At 41.3% G+C, this 23640-nt stretch overlaps 1 protein-coding gene across 4 annotated transcripts in view; it reads right to left on the minus strand.

The window, feature by feature from the left end:
* Positions 1-23640, minus strand: part of DPP6 (dipeptidyl peptidase like 6) — a 2068973-nt gene that overhangs the window by 231865 nt on the left and 1813468 nt on the right. For all 4 annotated transcript variants that reach the window (XM_073677704.1, XM_073677702.1, XM_073677705.1 and 1 more), the window contains one exon: positions 17066-17186. In XM_073677704.1, the coding sequence (XP_073533805.1) occupies positions 17066-17186 (121 nt within the window). The remainder of the gene's footprint in view (positions 1-17065; positions 17187-23640) is intronic.

The raw sequence follows: 23640 nt of genomic DNA on the forward strand, positions 1-23640 counted from the left end.
TATACAGTCATGGCCAAAAGTATTGAGAATGAGACAAATAGTAATTTTTCCAAAGTTTACTGCTTCATTTTTTGTAATTGCAATTTGCATATACTCCTGAATGTCAAAGAGTGATCAGCTTAATAGCAATTACTGTACTTGCAAAGTCAATATTTGCCCAGAAAATGAACTTTAACCCCCAAAACACATTTCAACATCATTGCAGTCCTGCCTTAAAAGGAGCAGCTAACATCGTTTTAGTGATTGATCCATTAACACAGGTGTGGGTGTTGATGAGGACAGGGCTGGCGATCAATCAGTCATAATTAAGTAAGAATGACATCACTGGACACTTTAAAAGGAGGCTGGTTCTTTGTATCATTGTTTCTCTTCAGTTAACCATGGTTATCTCTAAAGAAACACGTGCAGCCATTATTGCACTGCACAAAAATGGCCTAACAGGGAAGAGTATCGCAGCTACAAAGATTGCACCTCAGTCAACAATCTATCGCATCATCAAGAACTTCAAGGAGAGAGCTTCCATTGTTGTCAAAAAGGCTCCAGGGCGCCCAAGAAAGACCAGCAAGCGCCAGGACCGTATCTTAAAACTGTTTCAGCTGCAGGATCGGACTACCAGCAGTGCCAAGCTTGCTCAGGAATGGCAGCAGGCTGGTGTGAGTGCTTCTGCATGCACTGTGAGGCGGAGACTCTTTGAGCAAGGGCTGGTTTCAAGGAGGGCAGCAAAGAAGCCACTTCTCTCCAGAAAAAACATCAGGGACCGACTGATATTCTGCAAAAGGTACAGGGAGTGGACTGCTGAGGACTGGGGCAAAGTAATTTTCTCTGATGAATCCCCTTTTCGATTGTTTGGGACATCTGGAAAACAGCTTATTCGGAGAAGAAGAGGTGAGCGCTACCACCAGTCTTGTCTCATGCCAACTGTAAAGCATCCTGAAACCATTCATGTGTGGGGTTGCTTCTTAGCCAAGGGAATCGGCTCACTCACAGTCTTGCCTAAAAACACAGCCATGAATAAAGAATGGTACCAGAATGTCCTCCAAGAGCAACTTCTCCCAACCGTCCAAGAGCAGTTTGGCGCCCAACAATGCCTTTTCCAGCATGATGGAGCACCTTGCCATAAAGCAAAGGTGATAACTAAATGGCTCATGGAACAAAACATAGAGATTTTAGGTCCATGGCCTGGAAACTCCCCAGATCTTAATCCCATTGAGAACTTGTGGTCAATCATCAAGAGACAGGTGGACAAACAAAAACCAACAAATTCTGGCAAAATGCAAGCATTGATTATGCAAGAATGGACTGCTATCAGTCAGGATTTGGTCCAAAAGTTGATTGAGAGCATGCCAGGGAGAATTACAGAGGTCTTGAAGAAGAAGGGGCAACACTGCAAATATTGACTTGCTGCATTAACTCATTCTAACTGTCAATATAACCTATTGGTACTCATAATATGATTGCAATTATATTTCTGTATGTGATATAAACATCAGACAAACACTAATAAAAACCAGAGGCCAGCAGACCATGTGAAAATATAATTTTGGTGTCATTCTCAAAACTTTTGGCCATGACTGTATATAAACTAAACACAAAAAGTGCACGTTTATTATCGCCACATCCGTAACGACCCAAGCTATAAATAAAATAAACAGCAAAAATGTTCAGACAGTGTATACAAAAGAAAATGGTATCACTAAAATTGTCACTTTGGCCTGCAAAGGATGCGGCCCCCCAAATATAAATTTTTTCCATGTGCGGTCCATATACCCAGCCGTGTTTGAGACCCCTGATCTAGACAATGCTAATTAAAAATAGCAACTATTAGCCTCCCCAACATGTTTCACCATGCGGCGTCATCAGGGGAAAGAGGCTATTTTTATGTCAACCCCAAACGCTACACTGCATTTTTTTTCACTTTACTTGGGTTTTGGTGTTTAAGTTTTGATTTTTTTTCAGCAAAATCACAGCATGCTCTATCAGAGAATTTGTGATGTTTTTCTCCTACTGACCACTGTAAAAAAATTCCTGTGTCATTAGGCTATGTTCCCTCAATGAGCGTTTGATTACTTTTTGATGTTGCAGATTTTCTGCCCCATTTCTGCACCCATTAAGTAAAATAGTTTACTAACACTTAAAAAAAAAATATGTAGTGTAAAAAACTCATCAAAAGCTTATGGAAATGTAGCCTTAGTGTGTCATGTGCTATGAAAAACAGGCCTTGTAATGTTAGTCCACATGCACATGTTGAGTATTTGGTCAGTATTTTACACCAGTATTTGTAAGCCAAAATCAGGAGTGGAACAATCAGAGGAAAAGTATAATAGAAACACGTCACCACTTCTGTATTTTTCACCCACTCCTGGTTTTGGCTTACAAATACTGATGCAAAAAAAATCACCAAATACTCAACGTGGCCTCAACGGTGCAGCTAAAAACTGTAACCAGAAATGCAGCTAGTCAAACTCACAAAGAAAAACTGTTATTGTTGCTCAAATCAATCCCAACTCAAAGTTCATTTTACCAGAGCATTTTAAGATCAGAACTTTGGTTGCTATGAGATAAAAAGTGCATATGAAAAGGAAAATATTGCATATGAAGAGATGGTGTTTTAAAATTGTAGAGATTTTTAGATTAAAGAATGCTGTCAAAATGTCATTTTTTTCACGTGAAAAAAAAAAAATACAAAGCTTTAAGTCCTTCATAGAAAGTAGAATGACAACGATGCCTGGACTTATGTTGGATAGGATCCTATTAGAGCTACCGTCCAATATGGCAATCTTGTGTAACACAGGTGCCCGGAATGCAACACACAGAGACACAAGGCGGAAACAGTCAGGGATTGATATAACCACTTTATATGTATAACAACTACAGTATTATGCAAGGGGGTTAGTAACAGGGATAATCAACAGTAACTTGGAATAACAATAAGAAATATGTTCAGTGAATAGCGGTAAAGTTCATTGGAAAAGTGTGATGCACCCAGTTCTGGGAGTCACCACAAGAGCTCTCTTTATATGGCCCTAGTGGGGGTCACCGGTTCTTCCCTCTAGGCCGCAAGTCTCTTCCGGATAAAGTCTATCAGATCCCGTTTAGCCTTCCACGCACCAACTGGCCCCCTCCCAACCTGAAGTCCTAATCCTAACTGTCCCCGGTAGTATGAGTGAAAATTGGAAGTGACAGCCCTGCTCACTTGCCCAATTCCTCTGCTGTTGCTGGTGCGTCTCTCCTGTCGCCGTCCTCTCTCAGCTCTTCTTGGATTGACCGTCGACTCTAGTCTTTCACGCTTGGGTAAGGGGATCCAGACCTTGGCTCTTGAGGGGCGACGGTCCTGGGAACTTACTCAGAGCACAGGTCCGGATTCTGACCAACATGCGCAGGGCTCAGGGCGCTTCTGTGAAGAGTCCTGAGCTTTTCAGGCGGCGTCCGGCTCTGGTGCGGCGCAGGCCTCCGGCTGAGGCCCGTTGTGCTGGGCTCTGCTGTCCCTCTGGAGCACGTCTGCTCCACTCTGCAAACTGGCACCAAATCTCTCTTTGTCTTGGCGCACTGGACTTTTATATCCAGGAAATCCTTCCTGGGTGTCACCTGATCAGGTCCAGCATCTGAATTCGTTCCCCCTTCAACTCTTCTAGCATTACTTGTTTCCGCTTTATTTCATCTAGCCAGCAGATGGCAACCTTTCCTCATCTCTGGCACATCCTGCAAGAATCCTCCTGATGGTCCATTGCTCTCTACTACACTTGTGTACCAATATTCATACCAAATAGGACCTATTCATGAGCATTATAGTGTACATGTAGTGCCTAGATAGCAGTGCTATACTGTGCCTCCACCATTATACACTGCAAATGTATATAGTGAGCATAGCTGTAATCACTCTCCAGTAAATTGACTGACAGCCTGCTCTACACACATATGCTGCACAGTCAAGGTCAATAAATGAGCCAGGGAGTCATCACAATGCACTTGACGCGCCCCCTGGGCCATATTCTTTAGGGGGAATATCCGGAGCCGGATCAGATGGGAGTTGTAGTCTTCCGAGTGGCTGTGACCCGGTCCGTGCCCAGGGTGTCAAACTCAGTTGTATGTGGCAGTCCTACAGATGTTATCAAGTTCTTAATGTCGACTACGCCACCCGTTGTGTTGCGGTCACTGTGGCCGCCGCTGCAGCAGGGTCCGCTGAGGCTGGTGGTGTAGGTGCAGCTTTGGTGATATAACCCCCAACGGGTGGGGTATAGCCTCAGGGGGATCAGGTGCAGAGGATGGGAGTTGTGGTGATGCAGTGTAGACGGCAATCAGAGACAGAGTCGGGTTATGCAGTTTAGGATGTTTACTCACTGCTGATGTTCTGGTCACTCCAGCTTCGAGTGACCTCCCGAGCCGTGCTGCGTCCACCAGGTTCTGGATCCAGCCAACCCCCAAGCAAGTCCGGAGCGTGACCCTGAGCTCTCCTTCTGTCCGTTCTCTGGCCGTCCCCACTATTGATCCACCCAGGTCCAGCTCCCTCGGGCCTTCTGTTGGGAGACCCTTGGCCTCGGGTTCCCTGACCCTCCACGTGGTATGCCTTCGTGGTGGATGTGGTGGGTGACCGTGGCAAACGCTGCCCACGGTCTCCGGTCTCTGGCTGGGGTGTGTTTTTGCCCCCACCAGCTTGGGTTCCGGTACCCTGTGCCGACTCTTCACCCGGGGATTTAAGTTGGGTTCTTGGAGTCCTTTTCTTCTGGTTCCCCCTCTGGGTCTCTCTTTCTCCTCTCTCACTCTGGGTCTCTCTTCTCCTCTGCTCGCTGACTTTCTCTCTGCAACTGACCCTGTTCTTAGTTGGTGCCCACCTTATATACACCCTCTATGTGTGAGCTCAGGTGACCAGCACCCAATGAGCTCCTATCTTTACCCAGGCTGCTCCCCCTATCTGCCCCTACACTACTTGGGATGTACCACCCCCCTCCCACTCCAGCCAGGAACAGACTCGGTCGTACCTGCACATTTCTAAGTGGGAGTACCGTCGGTCTGCTCCTCGGAAATGGGATGTGTGTAGTGCATGCAGCCTACCGAGCTCAGTTTCACACTCCATCCTTACCCGGGAGTGGAATATCACACCTCTGGGTTGAGGTGCAATACCCCTGTAGCAGCCGAATCCTCAGGGTGCTACACACTCATAGAATAGTGAGCGTTGACTGGAACTTTACTTTCTCCTGTAACCGCAGTTCCAGTAAACCAGTTGAACATTGTTCAAATGCTGTTTATCTGCAAATTACAATAACATATGAGGGTAAATATCATTTTTGTAGGTGACAGGTTCCCTTTATCTTTCAGGAGACTGTACCAAGAATAGCTTGAGTATATTTGTGGGCGTCAAAAGTCTGATAGATTCTGTACAGTCATGGCCAAAAGTTTTGAGAATGACACCAAAATTATATTTTCACATGATCTGCTGGCCTCTGGTTTTTATTAGTGTTTGTCTGATGTTTATATCACATACAGAAATATAATTGCAATCATATTATGAGTACCAATAGGTTATATTCACAGTTAGAATGAGTTAATGCAGCAAGTCAATATTTGCAGTGTTGCCCCTTCTTCTTCAAGACCTCTGAAATTCTCCCTGGCATGCTCTCAATCAACTTTTGGACCAAATCCTGACTGATAGCAGTCCATCCTTGCATAATCAATGCTTGCATTTTGCCAGAATTTGTTGGTTTTTGTTTGTCCACCCGTCTCTTGATGATTGACCACAAGTTCTCAATGGGATTAAGATCTGGGGAGTTTCCAGGCCATGGACCCAAAATCTCTATTTTTTGTTCCATGAGCCATTTAGTTATCACCTTTGCTTTATGGCAAGGTGCTCCATCATGCTGGAAAAGGCATTGTTGGGCGCCAAACTGCTCTTGGACGGTTGGGAGAAGTTGCTCTTGGAGGACATTCTGGTACCATTCTTTATTCATGGCTGTGTTTTTAGGCAAGACTGTGAGTGAGCTGATTCCCTTGGTTGAGAAGCAACCCCACACATGAATGGTTTCAGGATGCTTTACAGTTGGCATGAGACAAGACTGGTGGTAGCGCTCACCTCTTCTTCTCCGAATAAGCTGTTTTCCAGATGTCCCAAACAATCGAAAAGGGGATTCATCAGAGAAAATGACTTTGCCTCAGTCCTCAGCAGTCCACTCCCTATACCTTTTGCAGAATATCAGTCGGTCCCTGATGTTTTTTCTGGAGAGAAGTGGCTTCTTTGCTGCCCTCCTTGAAACCAGCCCTTGCTCAAAGAATCTCCGCCTCACAGTGCGTGCAGAAGCACTCACACCAGCCTGCTGCCATTCCTGAGCAAGCTCGGCACTGCTGGTAGTCCTATCCCGCAGCTGAAACAGTTTTAAGATACGGTCCTGGCACTTGCTTGTCTTTCTTGGGCGCCCTGGAGCCTTTTTGACAACAATGGAAGCTCTCTCCTTGAAGTTCTTGATGATGCGATAGATTGTTGACTGAGGTGCAATCTTTGTAGCTGCGATACTCTTCCCTGTTAGGCCATTTTTGTGCAGTGCAATGATGGCTGCACGTGTTTCTTTAGAGATAACCATGGTTAACTGAAGAGAAACAATGATACCAAGAACCAGCCTCCTTTTAAAGTGTCCAGTGATGTCATTCTTACTTAATCATGACTGATTGATCGCCAGCCCTGTCCTCATCAACACCCACACCTGTGTTAATGGATCAATCACTAAAACGATGTTAGCTGCTCCTCTTAAGGCAGGACTGCAATGATGTTGAAATGTGTTTTGGGGGTTAAAGTTCATTTTCTGGGCAAATATTGACTTTGCAAGTACAGTAATTGCTGTTAAGCTGATCACTCTTTGACATTCAGGAGTATATGCAAATTGCCATTATAAAAAATGAAGCAGTAAACTTTGGAAAAATTACTATTTGTCTCATTCTCAATACTTTTGGCCATGACTGTATGAAAATGATCATCTAACAATTAAACAATTTGTTTCAACTATTTCCTTTCCAGAGCAAATAGCTTAAAGGGGTTGTCCATGACTGTTTTGTTTTTTTACTATGGGCCTAAAAACTAACAGGCAGATAGTTGCTAACAGAGGCAACTACTTGCCTGTTCCATCAGTGACTGCTCCTGCCAGCGATTCAGCTGCTCCATGTTAACAGGGCAGCTCTTCTTCTTCCGGGCTGCTCTGTGGATGGGGCGTGACTGCCGATGTCATGCTGATTGACAGCTGGCTTCCTGCAGTTAGGCTGTCACTCCCCATCAACAGAGTAAAATGGAAGAGAAGACGCAGCTCTGTCAACGTGACATCAGCGGAAGCCGTTGAATCGGTAGCAGAGATCAGTGCCGGGCACAACAGGCAGGTAGTTAGCAAATACCAGCCTGTAAGTTCTTAGGCTGATAGTAAAGAAATTAAATAGTCCTGGATAATTTCTTTAAAAGAAACATTAACTGCTACATTTACTGCTCCATCACTTACTGATTTTTGCAATATTAAATATAGGTGGAGGACCTCTTTAAATAAGACGGGCATGGGCAATATCATTCTATGGCATGACATCTGCTCTATGACCATGTTACACAAGGACAGAAGCTTGAAGAATAGGAATTGTGTTGCTGTCTCCCATTTTGAACAACTGCAGTATTTTTAGGTCATCGTGGTACCTTGCTGTTTGGTTAGAAGGGGCACATTTTATACCTGAGATTTCTGAGAAGTGGATTACGGTATAGTTTGTTTGCAGAAAGTCTTTTAAAGAATCCTGAATAGGTCCCAGGGTGAAGCATCTATTGTACTAACCCACTGTCTTATAAAATGTACCTGAGAGATCTGCCAGAATAATTACCTTTCCTGTGCCATGGTTATAAAACAGCATTGTGCCCCTCAACAAAGCCAGAGTTTGACTACAAATAGGAGATTTCTACCAGTTCTTTCATACACAATCACTATAATCGAAATTACTTTTCACGTGTTTCAAAGGCTCTGCGTCCATTTTATCCAAGCCTTATGCGGTAATGGTAACAAGGTGCATTTACTTTCACAAAGTCTGTTTTCAATTGTATTCAAAAGTTGAATCATCTGTGTTGATGCAGTTAATTCAGGCGTCACACAGAAATGACCTCCAGGAAATTAATATCCACTGATTCATCATCTGTACTTTTATTTACAAAAAGGAAAATAAATTGTTATTGGAAGTAGAAACTCAATCTCTTGCTGACATGGTGATTGTGTATATATATATATACAGTACAGACCAAAAGTTTGGACACACCTTCTCATTTAAAGATTTTTCTGTATTTTCATGACTATGAAAATTGTACATTCAAACTGAAGGCATCAAAACTATGAATTAACACATGTGGAATTATATACTTAACAAAAAAGTGTGAAACAACTGAAAATATGTCTTATATTCTAGGTTCTTCAAAGTAGCCACCTTTTGCTTTGATGACTGCTTTGCACACTCTTGGCATTCTCTTGATGAGCTTCAAGAGGTAGTCACCGGAAATGGTTTTCACTTCACAGGTGTGCCCTGTCAGGTTTAATAAGTGGGATTTCTTGCCTTATAAATGGGGTTGGGACAATCAGTTGTGTTGTGCAGAAGTCAGGTGGATACACAGCTGATAGTTCTACTGAATAGACTGTTAGAATTTGTATTATGGCAAGAAAAAAGCAGCTAAGTAAAGAAAAACGAGTGGCCATCATTACTTTAAGAAATGAAGGTAGGTCAGTTTGAAAAATTGGGAAGACTTTGAAAGTGTCCCCAAGGGCAGTTGCTAAAACCATCAAGCGCTACAAAGAAACTGGCTCACATGAAGACCGCCCCAGGAAAGGAAGACCAAGAGTCACCTCTGCTTCTGAGGATAAGTTTATCAGAGTCACCAGCCTCAGAAATCGCAGGTTAACAGCAGCTCAGATTAGAGACCAGGTCAATGCCACACAGAGTTCTAGCAGCAGACACATCTCTTCAACAACTGTTAAGAGGAGACTTTGTGCAGCAAGCCTTCATGGTAAAATAGCTGCTAGGAAACCACTGCTAAGGACAGACAGCAAGCAGAAGAGACTTGTTTGGGCTAAAGAACACAAGGAATGGACATTAGACCAGTGGAAATCTGTGCTTTGGTCTCATGAGTCCAAATTTGAGATCTTTGGTTCCAACCACCGTGTCTTTGTTTGACGCAGAAAAGGAGAACGGATGGACTCTACATGCCTGGTTCCCACCATGAAGCATGGAGGAGGAGGTGTGATGGTGTGGAGGTGCTTTGCTGGTGACACTGTTGGGGATTTATTCAAAATTGAAGGCATACTGAACCAGCATGGCTACCACAGCATCTTGCAGCGACATGCTATTCCATCCGGTTTGCATTTAGTTGTACCATCATTTATTTTTCAACAGGACAATGACCTCAAACACACCTCCAGGCTGTGTAAGGGCTATTTGAACAAGAAGAAGAGTGGTGGGGTGCTATGCCAGATGACCTGGCCTCCACAGTCACCAGACCTGAACCCAATCGAGATGGTTTGGGGTGAGCTGGACCGCAGAGTGAAGGCAAAAGGGCCAACAAGTGCTAAGCATCTCTGGGAACTCCTTCAAGATTGTTGGAAGGCTATTTCCGGTGGCTACCTCTTGAAGCTCATAAAGAGAATGCCAAGAGTGTGCAAAGCAGTCATCAAAGCAAAAGGTGGCTACTTTGAAGAATCTAGAATATAAGACATATTTTCAGTTGTTTCACACTTTTTTTGTTAGGTATATGATTCCACATGTGTTAATTCATAGTTTTGATGCCTTCAGTGTGAATGTACAATTTTCATAGTCATGAAAATACAGAAAAATCTTTAAATGAGAAGGTGTGTCCAAACTTTTGGTCTGTACTGTATATATATATATATATATATTTATATATATATATATATATATATATATATACATACACCCCTACATATGGTCTGTGTAAACATCTTTGCACCTTGACGCCACTGCATCAATATCCACATGATGAAAGCTGGTCAGTATGATGGATGAGCTATGTTATATATATCTATCTTTAGACATGAGTAATTTCAGCAAGGGGTTATTTTACTGTTATCATCAAAGACTGGGAGCTGGGCATAAAAGGCTTTTACCTTGGTAACAAAAGCAGTGGAAATCTGGATCCATAATGGCAAATGCACTATAGGCACCAATATATACATAAAAAAAACTGCTACTGAATAATTTTTGATCCAGTACTATCCAGTAGAATATCTGACAATTTCAATGCATGAGACTATAAAATGCATTAATACATGTAGTACACAATTTCATCCACATGGTGGCAGTAGCAAGACAACGTTCTATTTTGTCTATTTTGCTTTGGTTCAGCAAGCCTTGTGTATCCTCTGGGTACAGACTGGATTGTCATATCACTCGGATATTCATTACACTTTATTTCCACATTTATTTTAGTCTAGTTTTTACAAGAAATATTTTGATATACTAGTAAGTAAAATTATAAATTTATAGTAAAAGGTTTAAGTAAGTTATATTTGAAACACAAATAAAAGAATTTTGAAGCTATTGATAATTGAAAAGCTGCTCATTTATGTCACATCACAACAGCTTTTAACCCATTCCTGGCCAGATAAATTTAGCATTTTTTATGGACTCATTGGAATACCATAACAAATCATTATGACTATAAGTGATCCATGTCTACAGCCCATAGCCCATAATTCTGATATAAAGAGATCAGCTGCATTCACAGGAAACTGTAAAATGATGATATTTAGAGTAATAATAATCTGTATACGTTTCTTCAGCTTAAAAAAAATCAGGGATGCCTTAAATTTATTTTATAGACCGGTCAAAAAGTGCCTTATTTTTACGGACAGTCCTGGAATTTCTGGATGGTTGGTTACCCTGACCACAAACTTAAATGTATTTTTATTGGGATGTTATGTGATATACCAACAATAAGTAGCAAGTATTTGTGAAGTGTAAAAGAAATGATACATGGTTTTCTAATTATTTTAAAAATATAAATCTGAAAATTGTGATCTGCATTTGTATTCAGACTCCCTGAGTCAATACTTTGTAGGACGACCTTTTGCTGCAGTTACTGCTGTAAGTCTTTTGGGGTATGTCTTTACCAGCTTTGCACATCTACAACAATTTTCAGGCCTTGTCACAGATTCTTAATGGTCTGGACTATGACTGGGCCATGCACACACATGAAAATTCTTTGATCCAAAACATCCATTGTAGCTCTTGCAGTATGTTTAGGGTTGTTGACCTGCTCTAAGGTGAACCTACACTCAGTCTCAAGTCTTTTGCAGCCTCTAACAGGTTTTCTTTCAGTATTGCCCTTTATTTAGCTCCCTCCATCTTCCCATCTGCTCTGACCAGGTCCCCTGGTGTCCCAGCAAAAAAAAAAGCCTCCCCATAGCATGATGCTGCCACCACCATATTTTTCAATGGGAATGGTGTTTTCAGGGTGATTGTGACACTGTGTCACTACTCACGGGCAAGCCATGAGACAGGGTAGTCAGGAGGTCCAAGGTCAGATACCACAAGGGCTCATAGTACAGAGGGGTAAGTCAAAGGTGTGGTCAGGAAACAGTCCGGGGTCAAATGCCAGAAAGGTAAGTCAAAACCAGGGAATACAACAAACGAATAGTCAGAGGCCAAGTCAGGGTCAGATATCTGAAGTCAGAGAGCGTCAAAAGCAGAAAGGATAATCCATGAGAATTGTCACAACAGATCCAAAGTCATAAACAATATCAGAAGTCAGACACAGAACAAACACACACCTCACAATAACAAAACCACAACTGACAATCTGCTGCTCACAGCAGGGCAGCTAAATACCTAGCAAATCATTTGAGGACAGGAGGTCCCTGGGGAAACGCCTCGGGACGCCTGGAGACTAGACCAGATTGAGGAGCAGACTGTCAATCAAAACGCTGACAGTCCAGCACGCCCCATGATGAGATTGGATGACTGGGCTGTCACTCAACAGTCCAACACACTCCAGATTCCATAGGGTGGTTGAGATGTCACTCACAGCGTCCATAGGCCACAATCAGTTATGAAACTGTGACAGTGGTGTGGAGTGTTAGTTTTCCGCCACACTTAGCGCTTTGCATTTAGCCCAAAAAGTTCTACTTTGGCCTCCTCTGACCAGAGCACGTGCTAGCTGTGTCCCCTATATGACATGTGGAAGAACATGCTCTGTTCAGAGGAGACCAAAATAAAACTTTTAAATGCAAAAGGCTATGTTTAGTTCCTTCATGACTGGTTGCACATGCTCAGTAGATGTCGGCTTTTCCTCTATAGTGGGTATCCTCATCTTACAATGTAGTTATTTGGCATGTGCATGATTGCACAGGATAGACATGGGTACTACACACCCGCTCCTGTCAAAGAAGGACCAGCTATCCTTCTCACCAACCACGCAGTACCAGCCACTAAATCATCAATGTTTATCCTTCTTAAAAACATGAATATTTCTGTCCACATTTGTTATAATGGAGGCCATCTACCTGTAGATAAAATATAAATACAAACAGGCCTTTATCTATACTGTCTAAAAGAGAAACTGTCTTTGTTGCCCAAAGCAACCAATCAGAGCTAAGCTTTCATGTTTTAAACAGCTCTGGCTAAATGAAAGCTGCACTGTGATGGGTTGCTATGGGAGTCAAAAGCAGGTTTTGTAGCTAGGAGAGGACACATAGGGGAAAATATCTAAATATTTTACAAAATACATTGGTGGGGGATGTAGGATTATAAACCTTTGCGTAAACAGGTAGGGACAGACAAGAATTAAATATATTGATATGATATTAGAAACTATACACAGCACCATGTCTCCTTCTGTTAGCTTCTCCCCGGGGGCCATTAAAAGATCACAGAGAAGTTCGGAAGAGCAGGGGGTTGTGGGAAATGTAGTTTACAGTGGTCTCATGGGTAGCTTTGAAGGATCGCCCACTATACACTGAGCAGGAGCCAGAAGATGTATGAATCCAGCCGATGGCTTGACTGCGTTATTTAGGAAATACCAGATTCTGTGATAACCCCTTTAATAAATTCACTCCAATTTGTTTTTTTTTTATCTTCCAAATAGCATCACATTGGGCATCTTGTATTGTTTTTCCAAATACTGCTGTAACTGGGCATTTTCAAATTTTTTATTTAGCATAAATTACGATATAAATGACGAGTTAATGCGCCAAGCTAGACGAACGTCTTATCAGTTTACTAATATAAGACATTTATGAAGTGCTATGTGACCTTTGAAAATGTCAGTATATGCAACATCATTTTAAATGGCATCCTTAAAAAAGTTGATTATGGAACTATTTTTTACACTTATATGACAATTGGGACGGAAATACTAAAGAACATATAATTATTGCAGTCTTAATTGTCAAAAAAATGCTAAAAAGCACACATGCAACTGAAAAACAGTAGGAAAAGGCTCCTTTTCTAGTGTACTTTATATATAGCTGTTGCTTTACAGATAAAGCATTTTTGTTTTTTTGGGCAGTAAAAAACATTTTAAAAAATTCTTGAAGAAACGCTGTGTCTGACAGAATCCTACCATGAAATCACCCATCTGAAAAATCTTTTTCACATATTCTTTCATCTCTAGAAATAGCTGTATGTTTCTTTGTCAATACAAGCTCATGATATGGAGAGAGATCTTAGGTCTCATACAGACGTCCCTGGATTTCCGTCCGATATTGGACCGTGGGTCGGGAGACCTGTGCTCAGTCCGTGCATTAGCGGTCCGTGCTTGGACCGATTTGCATGGAAGTCTGCATGAGCCCTTACTAAGAAATAGCGATAGGGAAGTTTGTAGACAGACGTCATGGTTGTGGCAAAGATAAGCAATATGTCCTAATTTATTATTTGAATTTTTAAGTCACTTTCCTCATTTCTTTTATAGTATTAGTTGAAGTTTTTACTACCAAATTCATCAAAATTTGCCTACGCAATTCATAAATTTGACGCAAAGTCAAAAATTGGATTTTTTTTTGATTGTGCCAAAATTTTGGCATACTTGAAAATACACCAGGGGGACTAGAGTGAAATTGCACCAAAGTTTGTAACTTTTTTAATTAGTCACAGTTGATGAATCAGGTGAAAACATCTGGAATTGCTAAACTCCATCCACAAAGCACAAAACAAAATAAAAAAACACAGCCGAGCACAAATAAAATAGACTTAAAAAAGGCTCAAAACACAAAACTAGATTAAAAAACAGGCACAAAATCAATGATAAATCAGGGTCAAAGTGTTTGTAGAATAATGCCGAGTCTTTTTAATGTCGATACTGATAAAACTCAGTGTTTGAGAAGAGGCCGTGATGAGGAGGGGGCGTGATTTTTTTTCATGACTATACATGCCATTATAGAGATAAAACCCATAAATATAAAGTAATCATACACACGGGTGTAAAATTCTAAATAAACTGTGATCCCAGGAGTCTCCACTAACTAAAAATCTCCAGTTTAAGATCTGCATGTAGCTATGATTGAAATTGGGCTAAGGGTCCAGGAAAGGTTAAGTAACCTTAGAAGCGGTCCGCCAATATCTACAGTCACGATGTTGTTGTGTTTAATATCCTGTCATGCTGTTTTATGAAGAAGAAAACAGGATGGAAATGACAATCAGTAAAACAAAACCCCAGGGGCCAAGGAGCATCTGGCTCTTTTCTAACGTCACACTGTGACATTACTTATCATTCACTGAAGAACTGATCTTCCAGTGGGTTTATCACACATGGGTTATTTCGGGATATGTAAAATAATATTCAATATAAAAATGGCATCATTGAATGATGAAACTGGAAAACGAAAGCATGTATTGTGAAAAAGCAGTCAGTGAAGATTTAGCGTCTTCTAACATGACACCGCCATAATATCACGATACAAATACCTGTAATGTTGACACCTAACCTCGACCTTCAATGGCTTGTGATGTGTTAAAATGTACTAGCGCCATTTCAGGTGAATTTTTATAATAAGCTGTCATGCGTGTATACATGACCAATAATAATACTCCTGGCCGCAATATGACTTGCATCCCAATTTTGAATCCTTGGCCGAGTAAATGTCTAGTTATAGTTTTCTACATCAAGATATTTTTCTGAATCATTTTATAGTTATAGCAATGTATATTTGTTTTATGTGGCTACAAGTTTTACTTCTTAAATAACTTCTTCACAAGATAACCTTGGATGGTCTATAGGTTCTCAGATTTACATTGGCCCAGACCATAGACCATGCAGATCTTCAGTGTGATGGTAAATTACATGACAGATTTATCTAAATATGACTTGCAGAAATCAATATATATTCTGCAGAAACTAATTTTAGGTTGTAACAAATCTGCCACAATTGAATATATCCTTCTCATCACAGCAGCCCTCCTAATGTCATGGGATTTCAAATATTTTAGCTTCCCAACATCTGGAGAGCCACAGGTTGGAGATCGCTGATGCAAACAATACACATGGCAAAACATTCAAGATTTTGATACTCTAGAGATGATTATGCACCTTAAATGGCTGTCTACAGTTCACTTCCCAATACTCATAAACACTTGGCTCGGCTGAATGATCGTGTGTTTTGCAGAGAGAGAGAGAAGAAGCCAAAAAATACCACCTTTGGCAGTGGCGTATCTTCAGAGAGAAGAAAATGATTTGCCATTGAAATAACTCAACCCGATTCTTTTTTACCCAACACTATTATATATAGTCCGAATAGAAAGGGTTAATACCAGCACAAACCAAACACATTATTCCCCATAAATTATGGTGGTGCTCAGCAAAGTTCCATAGTATGATTAAGTTTCAATATAGAAAAGAAGAATGGGTATGTGGCACTCACCAATGTATACCAGGAAGAAGTTCCTGCTCGGCGCGAAATGGCTGTTGCCCATGCATTGCAGTGTCCACATGCTACCATGTATCATTTTAATTGACTGGAATAAAGTTTGCTGGATTTGTTAAACATTGGTGAGTGTCACATACCTATTCTCTTTTTCTATATTACTATTATTATTTATCTTTAAGGCACCATTAGTTCCATGGTGCTGTACATTTCAGAAAGGTTACATACATATAACATACTTAAACTAAAGTAAACGCATTGAGAGACTGGTATAGAGTGTGAGAGGACCATGCTGTCATGGGCCTACAATATACAGGGTAATGTGAAAGTATACAATAGGTCGAGGGATTGAAGCAGCTCCTGTGAGGTGGCAGTGAGGTGATGAGATGAGTTTCCAGGTGGTGTTTGAAGGTTCCATGTGTGGGAGACAGTCGGATGTGTTGAGGCACTGAATTCCAGGGGATGGGAGATGCTTGAGAAAAATCTTGTAGACCATTGGATGAAGAACATACGAGAGAAAGAAGTCTTGTGAGGACCAGATATTACGTGTGGGAAAGGATCAGGAGGGTCTGAAGGCCCCATACACGTCTGGTCATGCAGAAAACAACGGGTTCAACTGACTTTTCTCTGATGTGTTTGGAAATCTTAATATTGCTAACATTTCTCTTTCTTCTTCCATAGTATTTAAACGTAGACCATATTTTGTCTTTAAATGGTAAATAGCTACTATACGGGAGTGTGATCTGTGATATACAGACCATTTTACTAAGCTTTTCAATTCTGCTTGTATAAAATCATGGTTTACAAAGGAAAAACTGCAAGCAAATGCTGTAGGTTGAGCTACTGGTGCCAGGAGACAAACTGCACTTCACGTCAATTTTACAGCAAAATGCACATTTGCTAGACTTGATACATCACCCTATACATCAAAAATACAAGGCCTATTTGTGTTCCAGGCACAGAAAGTGATGCATACCTTTCTGAAAGCTGACTGCAGATGCAATTTGAGAAACAAGACACAATGATCTGTCACAAAAATGCTATCAATGCCCTTTGCCACATTTCATATGGGAGTGATATTGGCATCTGAAGGGCCAAAGAACTTTAATGTTGTTGTTTGGAGCCCTAATGTATGGTTTTATTACAGTAAAATGTCAGCTATCATTCATACGGCTCTATTTTTTCAACACAATTCGTCCTACCTTCATAAAGCCAGTCACTCAGTCCGTTAAAAATGACTCCTTCTTTCCCAGTGGAGACCAAGCGAATGGGCCGGCTGTCAGCATACATTTTATAGAAGATGTTATTTTCAAATATAAAAATCTGGAAATAAAGAACAGAAAAGATCTTAGTGGTCAGATACTACGATTTATTCCAGCTAATCTATGTGAATGTATAGAATAAATCAGACATTGTTACATCGTGCTAGGGAGTTGGAATAAGCCCATAGGCAGAGCTCCGCGGCTGACCTGAAGTGGATGGAGGTTGGAGGTTTCCTGGATCAGGCATGTTTTTGTATTGTAACTTTGTAAGTTTATATCTGAATTGTTCTTTTCTCTTCACTTTGTCTATTGCAATTTCCTTACATTGATGGGTAATTTAGGTTAAAGGTGCATAGGCATAGTAAAATAACGATATCTTCACGCGGGTTATATAGACTGAAGATCTGCACTATATTATAGTAGTAGCATTGGGGATGAGATTTTTATGAAATCTGCTGCAAAGAAAGTCTGCAGTGTAAATTGGCATTGATTTCATATCTACATGTCAATTGAAGGTTGATGCAGATGTCAGATTTTCACATATGACTTCTATCAGTATTTTTTCCAGATACAACTCATACCTATTATATGGGGCTGTTAACATGTCGATGTATTTTTGCAAGCCAAGTGGTCTGCACCAAATCACAGCGACATGACCAATTATGATCCAAATCACAAATCAAACTCATCAATGCAAGCCTATTGGTAAGTGAAAAAAAATCAGACATCACTCAGATGCCATCCATGCGCCGTCCGATTTTCAATGACTGTTTGATTTTTTGCCTGCAAGGAGAACTGATGGTATAAACTGACACTGACCAAATACTGATGAAAATCTGATCCAATACACTGGTACTGCTTGGACTGTTTTCTGTGTATGGAGGTCTCAATGAGCTCTCAATGTTTTAAGCTGGATTTTATCTTTTGCAATGCAAAGGGTGATATATGTGATAAATCTGCAGAATGTCCACAGCACAATCTGCATAATCTAGTGCAGATTTTGGCACAGTAAATAATCCACAGAGGATACAGTGGACGTACTGTGGACCAAGTGAACGTACAGTACCGAGCAAAAGATTTAGGCAAGTATTATTAAAAAAAATGCTGCAAAGTAAAAATTCTCTCAAAAATAGAAGTTTTAATAGTTTATTTTTTTCAATTAACAAAATGCAAAGTGAATGATCACAAGAGAAATCTACAGGGTGGGCCATTTATATGGATACACCTAAATAAAATGTGAATGGTTGGTGATATCAACTTCCTGTTTGTGTCGCATTAGTATATTGGAGGAGGAAAACTTTTCCAGAAGGGTGGTGACCATGGCGGCCATTTTGAAGTTGGCCATTTTGGACCCAACTTAATTTTTTTCAATGGGAAGAGGGTCATGTGACACATCAAGCTTATTGAGAATTTCATAAGAAAAACAATGGTGTGCTTGGTGTTAACGTAACTTTATTCTTTCATGAGTTATTTACAAGTTTATGACCACTTATAAAATGTGTTCAAAGTGCTGCCCATTATGTTGGGTTGTCAATGCAACCCTTTTCTCCCACTCTTGACACACTGATAGCAACACCGCAGAAGAAATGCTAGCACAGGCTTCCAGTATCCGTTGTTTCAGATGCTGCACATCTCGTATCTTCACAGCATAGACAATTGCCTTCAGATGACCCCAAAGCTAAAAGTCTAAGGGTGTCAGATCGAGAGACCTTGGTGGCCATTCAACTGGCCCACGACGACCAATCCACTTTCCAGGAAACTGTTCATGTAGGAATGCTCGGACCTGACACCCATAATGTGGTGGTGCACCATCTTGTTGGAAAAACTCAGGGAACATGCCATCTTCAGTGCATAAAGAGGGCAACACATCATCATGTAGCAATTTCATGGCCACCAAGGTCTCCTGATCTGACCCCCTTAGACTTTTATCTTTGGGGTCACCTGAAGGCAATTGTCTATGCTGTAAAGATATGAGATGTGCAGCATCTGAAACAACGGATACTGGAAGCCTGTGCTAGCATTTCTTCTGCGGTTTTGCTTTCAGTGTGTCAATAGTGGGAGAAGAGGGTTGCACTGACAATCCAACACAATGGGCAGCACTTTGAACACATATAGATTGAAACACAATCATTAACTAAAACTCAACAGTTGCGAAACTGGCGTAAAAATGGGTGAGAAACAGCCAAAATGTGCTACAAAGGTGAGGTTGTGGAAGACAGTTTCATGTAAGGTCATACTCCATGGTAATACTGAGAACCGCAACAATACACAAGGAAGTTATACTGCATCAGCAAGATCTCTACCAGGCAAAGATTACAAAGCCGACTGTGCTGTTGATGCTCTTTTGAAGAAGCTCTAAGAGACATTCAGAATCGTAGACACAGTGGTCAACTAAGAAAACTGTGCAGCAGATGAAAGACATGTCTTACCTACTTCCCTGGAAGTAAACTGGAAGATGTCTAGCTGGGCACTCAGCTCAAAACAGGGGGAAACCAGTGGGACCCAGCTACACCCATCTACTGTTCTAAGAAGACTGGTCAGAAATTGTTTTCATCAAAGAAGGCATACCTACATGGAAATAAGGCCAAACAACTCAACTATGTATGAAAACATGGAAACTGGGGTGCAGAAAACTGGTAGAAGGTGTCCTTGACTGATGTATCAAAATCTTAAGTATTTGGCTATATTAGAAGGCAGTTTGTGTGCTGAATGGCTGGAGAGCAGGGCAATAATAAGCGTCTGCAGCCAACGGTTAAGCATGGTGGAGGTTCTTAGCAAGTTTGGAGCCTCATTTCAGCAAATGGAGTTGAGGATTTGGTTAGGAACAACATTGTCCTCAGTGCTGAGGCATCTGATTGGCTCCAAATTCATTTTGCAGCAAAATAACGACCTCAAACATACAGCTGATGTTACTAAAGACGTCTTACCATGAATCTTTTTTTCAATAAATCTGTGTATATAATGCTTCTCTTCTCAGTGCTATCACCGTTCTACAGACTCTCTCGATCACACTGGGCTCTGTGTGACCTGGAATTTACTTACTTTTACAATGTAAGCCTTATGGAGTGTCAGAATGAGGGTAGAGTGAGCCGATTAGTCAGAAGTGCAGTGACATCACTGAGAGGAGGAGCAGAATTAGGCAGGATCCTAGACAAGGCGGTGGTAGGTAAGTATATTAACATATACACACTACATTATTTATACATGTACAAAGATTTATTAAAAAAAAATCTTCATGGGAGGGCTTCTTTAAAAACTGTTTTCAGCATAAAGAAGAACAAAAAGTCCTGGAAGTGATGATATGGCCCCTACAGAGCTGTGATTTCAACATCATCGAGTTTTTTGAGAATTAAATGAAGATTCAGAAGGATTTGCACAAACTTAGATCCACAGAAGATCTGTGGTTAGTTCTTCAAGATGTTTGGAACAATCTCCATGCAGAGTTCCTTCAAATAATGTGTGCAAGTACCTAGAAGAATTGAGGCTGTTTTGAAGACAAAGGGAGATCACACCAAATTATGTTTTGATTTAGATTTAACTTTCATTCATTCACTTTGCATTTGGTTAGTTGATAAGAAATAAGTTATGAATAATTCTATATTTGAAAGCACTTTGACTTTGCAGCATTTTTTCCACTCCTGCCAAAAACTTTTGCAGCCTGCTATACATTAACAGAATCTCACACACCTCTGCTTCTCTGACTATAAAGCACACAGTAAAATAATTATTTTGCAAGATACTACTAAGGTCACATTCAGATGTCTGTTTTTTTAACATGCATGAAAAAAATTATCCATTTTTCATTGGTATGCTAGATTAGATTTTCATCAATTTTGGTATGCCTTTTGTGTGCATTTTTAACATTGTAATTTGCAGGTGAAGCTTTGCAATTTATTTGTTTTTTGCATGCAAGAAAATCACTGATGAAATATTGATGGTAAAAATTTACACATTAACCAAATTTTCATCTATATTGTCATCTGTATTCCATCCGTATGCCATCTGTGTGTCATCCATATGTCTATTTTTAATATCCGTATAGTATCAATAATATTACATCAATAGTTTAAAATGTACAAGATTAGATATAGTTTCCTACGTTGATTTCAATTTATCCATAAACATCGGGTGCAATACCAATGATGCAAAAGGGATCTGATGTTTTTCCATATATTTGAATGGGCAAGTCTTATCAGAAATCTGAAAAAGAATAGTGCATTCTGCAATTTTTTCACATGGACACTCGGTCCATCTGTCATCTGAACAGCCCTATTTAATGAAATTAGTCAGTGTGCTGTCCGTGTGCTATCCGATTTTAATATCGACAACTCAGATACATATTATACACTCTTCTGAATGAGCCTCTAATCAGTAAAAAATGACAGCGCTCAGATGACACGTAGATGGCTGTCCGTTTTTTCACAGATCCATTCACTTGATCAGATCAATAACAGACATGTCTCAGTTTATCTTCCGCACTTAGTCTTCAAAAAAATATAAACATGTTAAAAGCACATTAACTATAATGGGTACATTTTTTTATCAGTGAAAAACATGGATTTAACACGTACGTGAATGACGGACGTCTGATTGAGGCATAAATGGGAACACTGTTGCGTACATCCAGAGGCTAGAAACTAAATACACCTATTAATTCTGACAGCTGAAAGTTTGCTACATTTGTAACATTTCTGAGCTAATCAGCAACACAAAACATTCCTAATATTATGCCACAATAAACTAATGAGAATATACTAATATGGGCAAGGGCGGACTGATCATTGGTGCAGTCTGTGCAGCCCAGAAAATCCACAGCATATTCACCCCACATGAACATAGCCAACCAGCATAAACCTATTGTCCATGGTGTATTTTCCACTAATGCAATGAATATAAAACAGCAGTAAATAGTAAAAAATACATAAAATATATGATAAAACATGTCTAAATGTACAGTGGCGACCAAAAGTTTTGTATTTTTTTTTTAAAGTGTGATTACTTCTGTCTGGTTGTTGTGATGCCATTTCCCTGGTGATGAATTGAAAGTCCATGAAGTTGTCATCATGCAAGACCTTAATTTTAACCAAAATACATTTGAATATAGGTATGTGTAGCGCCCCGAGGGTTCGGTCGCTACAGAGGTATTGCATCTCACCCAGAGGTGTGATATCTCACTTCCAGGTAAGGATGGAGTATGGCTCAGGACCCTAACACCTGCATGCACTACACCACATTTCCGGGGGACAGGGCGACAATGCTCCCAAGAGTGAGCACAACTGTCCCTGTCCCTGGCTGGAGTGGGGGGAGGGAACACCTAGAAAGGGGGAACCCGGTAGTGTGTGGGTGCGGAGAGTAGATCCCAGGTGCACTGTATAGAGGAGTATATATGGTGGGCACCATCTTAGAGTAGTAGAAAGTAGTAGAAAGAAGAAGAGAGAGAAGGAGGCGGGGAGCAGAGGCTCTGCATGGGCTCTGCTCCGCAGGCAGGCCAAGTCTCAAGGCCTGGTCCTGGAGGAGAACGAAGGAAGGGAGAAGAATGGAGGAAGCTCTAGGAGAAGACTGAAGGGACTCCAGGGGTGCGGACCGGCCAGTTGCCACCGCACGCCCGCCGCTACCAGAGTAGGGGGGTCAGGCCAAGAAAAGGGAACCGGATCCCTCATCTAGTGGAGGAGAGCAACTACCCTCAGCTAGTAACCGGAGGCCATGGCATTGCAGGTGTTATGGCCCCTCACTACACCCGTTAGGAAGGCACCATATAGGACCCAGGGAAGCGGAACATACGTTTGCCCGCCAAGGCCCGAGGAAGCTGGACAGAAACGTGGTCACTTGTGGGGTACGACAGGCCAGAGAAAGGACACATGACGGGGGTCCTGAAAAGCACTCCAAAGGTACCTGGGAGTTGGCCGAGCCCCTCACCTGATGAGCACAGTACGACGTGGGCAGCCATAATCTGCAGAAGTGGCTTGGAGTGTAAAACTGTGAGTAAAGACCCTGGACTGCATCACTGGACTCTGAGTCATTACTGCTGCTCCCGTGCACCATCACCCCCACCATCTGCACTCACTGCCCTGAGGCTATACTCCTCCCGTGGGGAGTTATACTACCCCCTGCTGCGCACACAACATCAGCCTCAGCGGTGGCGTAGTCGGACATTTAATCATAAAAAACACATAAATAGACTGCCACTGGTTTGACCACCCTGAGCCACGGGACCGGGTCGCCGCCACGGAGACTACAACCCCCAGCGTTACACAGAGACTCGGCTCCGGGTATTCCCCTCTCACACAAGGCCCAGGGGGCGCGTCATATGGTCAATTAATTAAAGAAAACTGACTGTCAGAAGTTTTGCATATACTATTTATTGATCACAACATAGAGAGTAATTTATTGTTTACAATGCCGTAACTTAGTATTTTCTATCATAAGTGTAGCACCCCGAGGGTTCGGCCACTACAGGGGTATTGCACCTCAACCAGAGGTGTGATTTTTCACTCCTGGGTAAGGATGGAGTATGG

The sequence above is a fragment of the Phyllobates terribilis genome, unplaced genomic scaffold (genome assembly GCF_046119375.1).
Source record: "Phyllobates terribilis strain yellow unplaced genomic scaffold, ASM4611937v1 Scaffold_4__5_contigs__length_816908805, whole genome shotgun sequence".
In the NCBI taxonomy this organism is placed as follows: Eukaryota; Metazoa; Chordata; class Amphibia; order Anura; family Dendrobatidae; genus Phyllobates; species Phyllobates terribilis.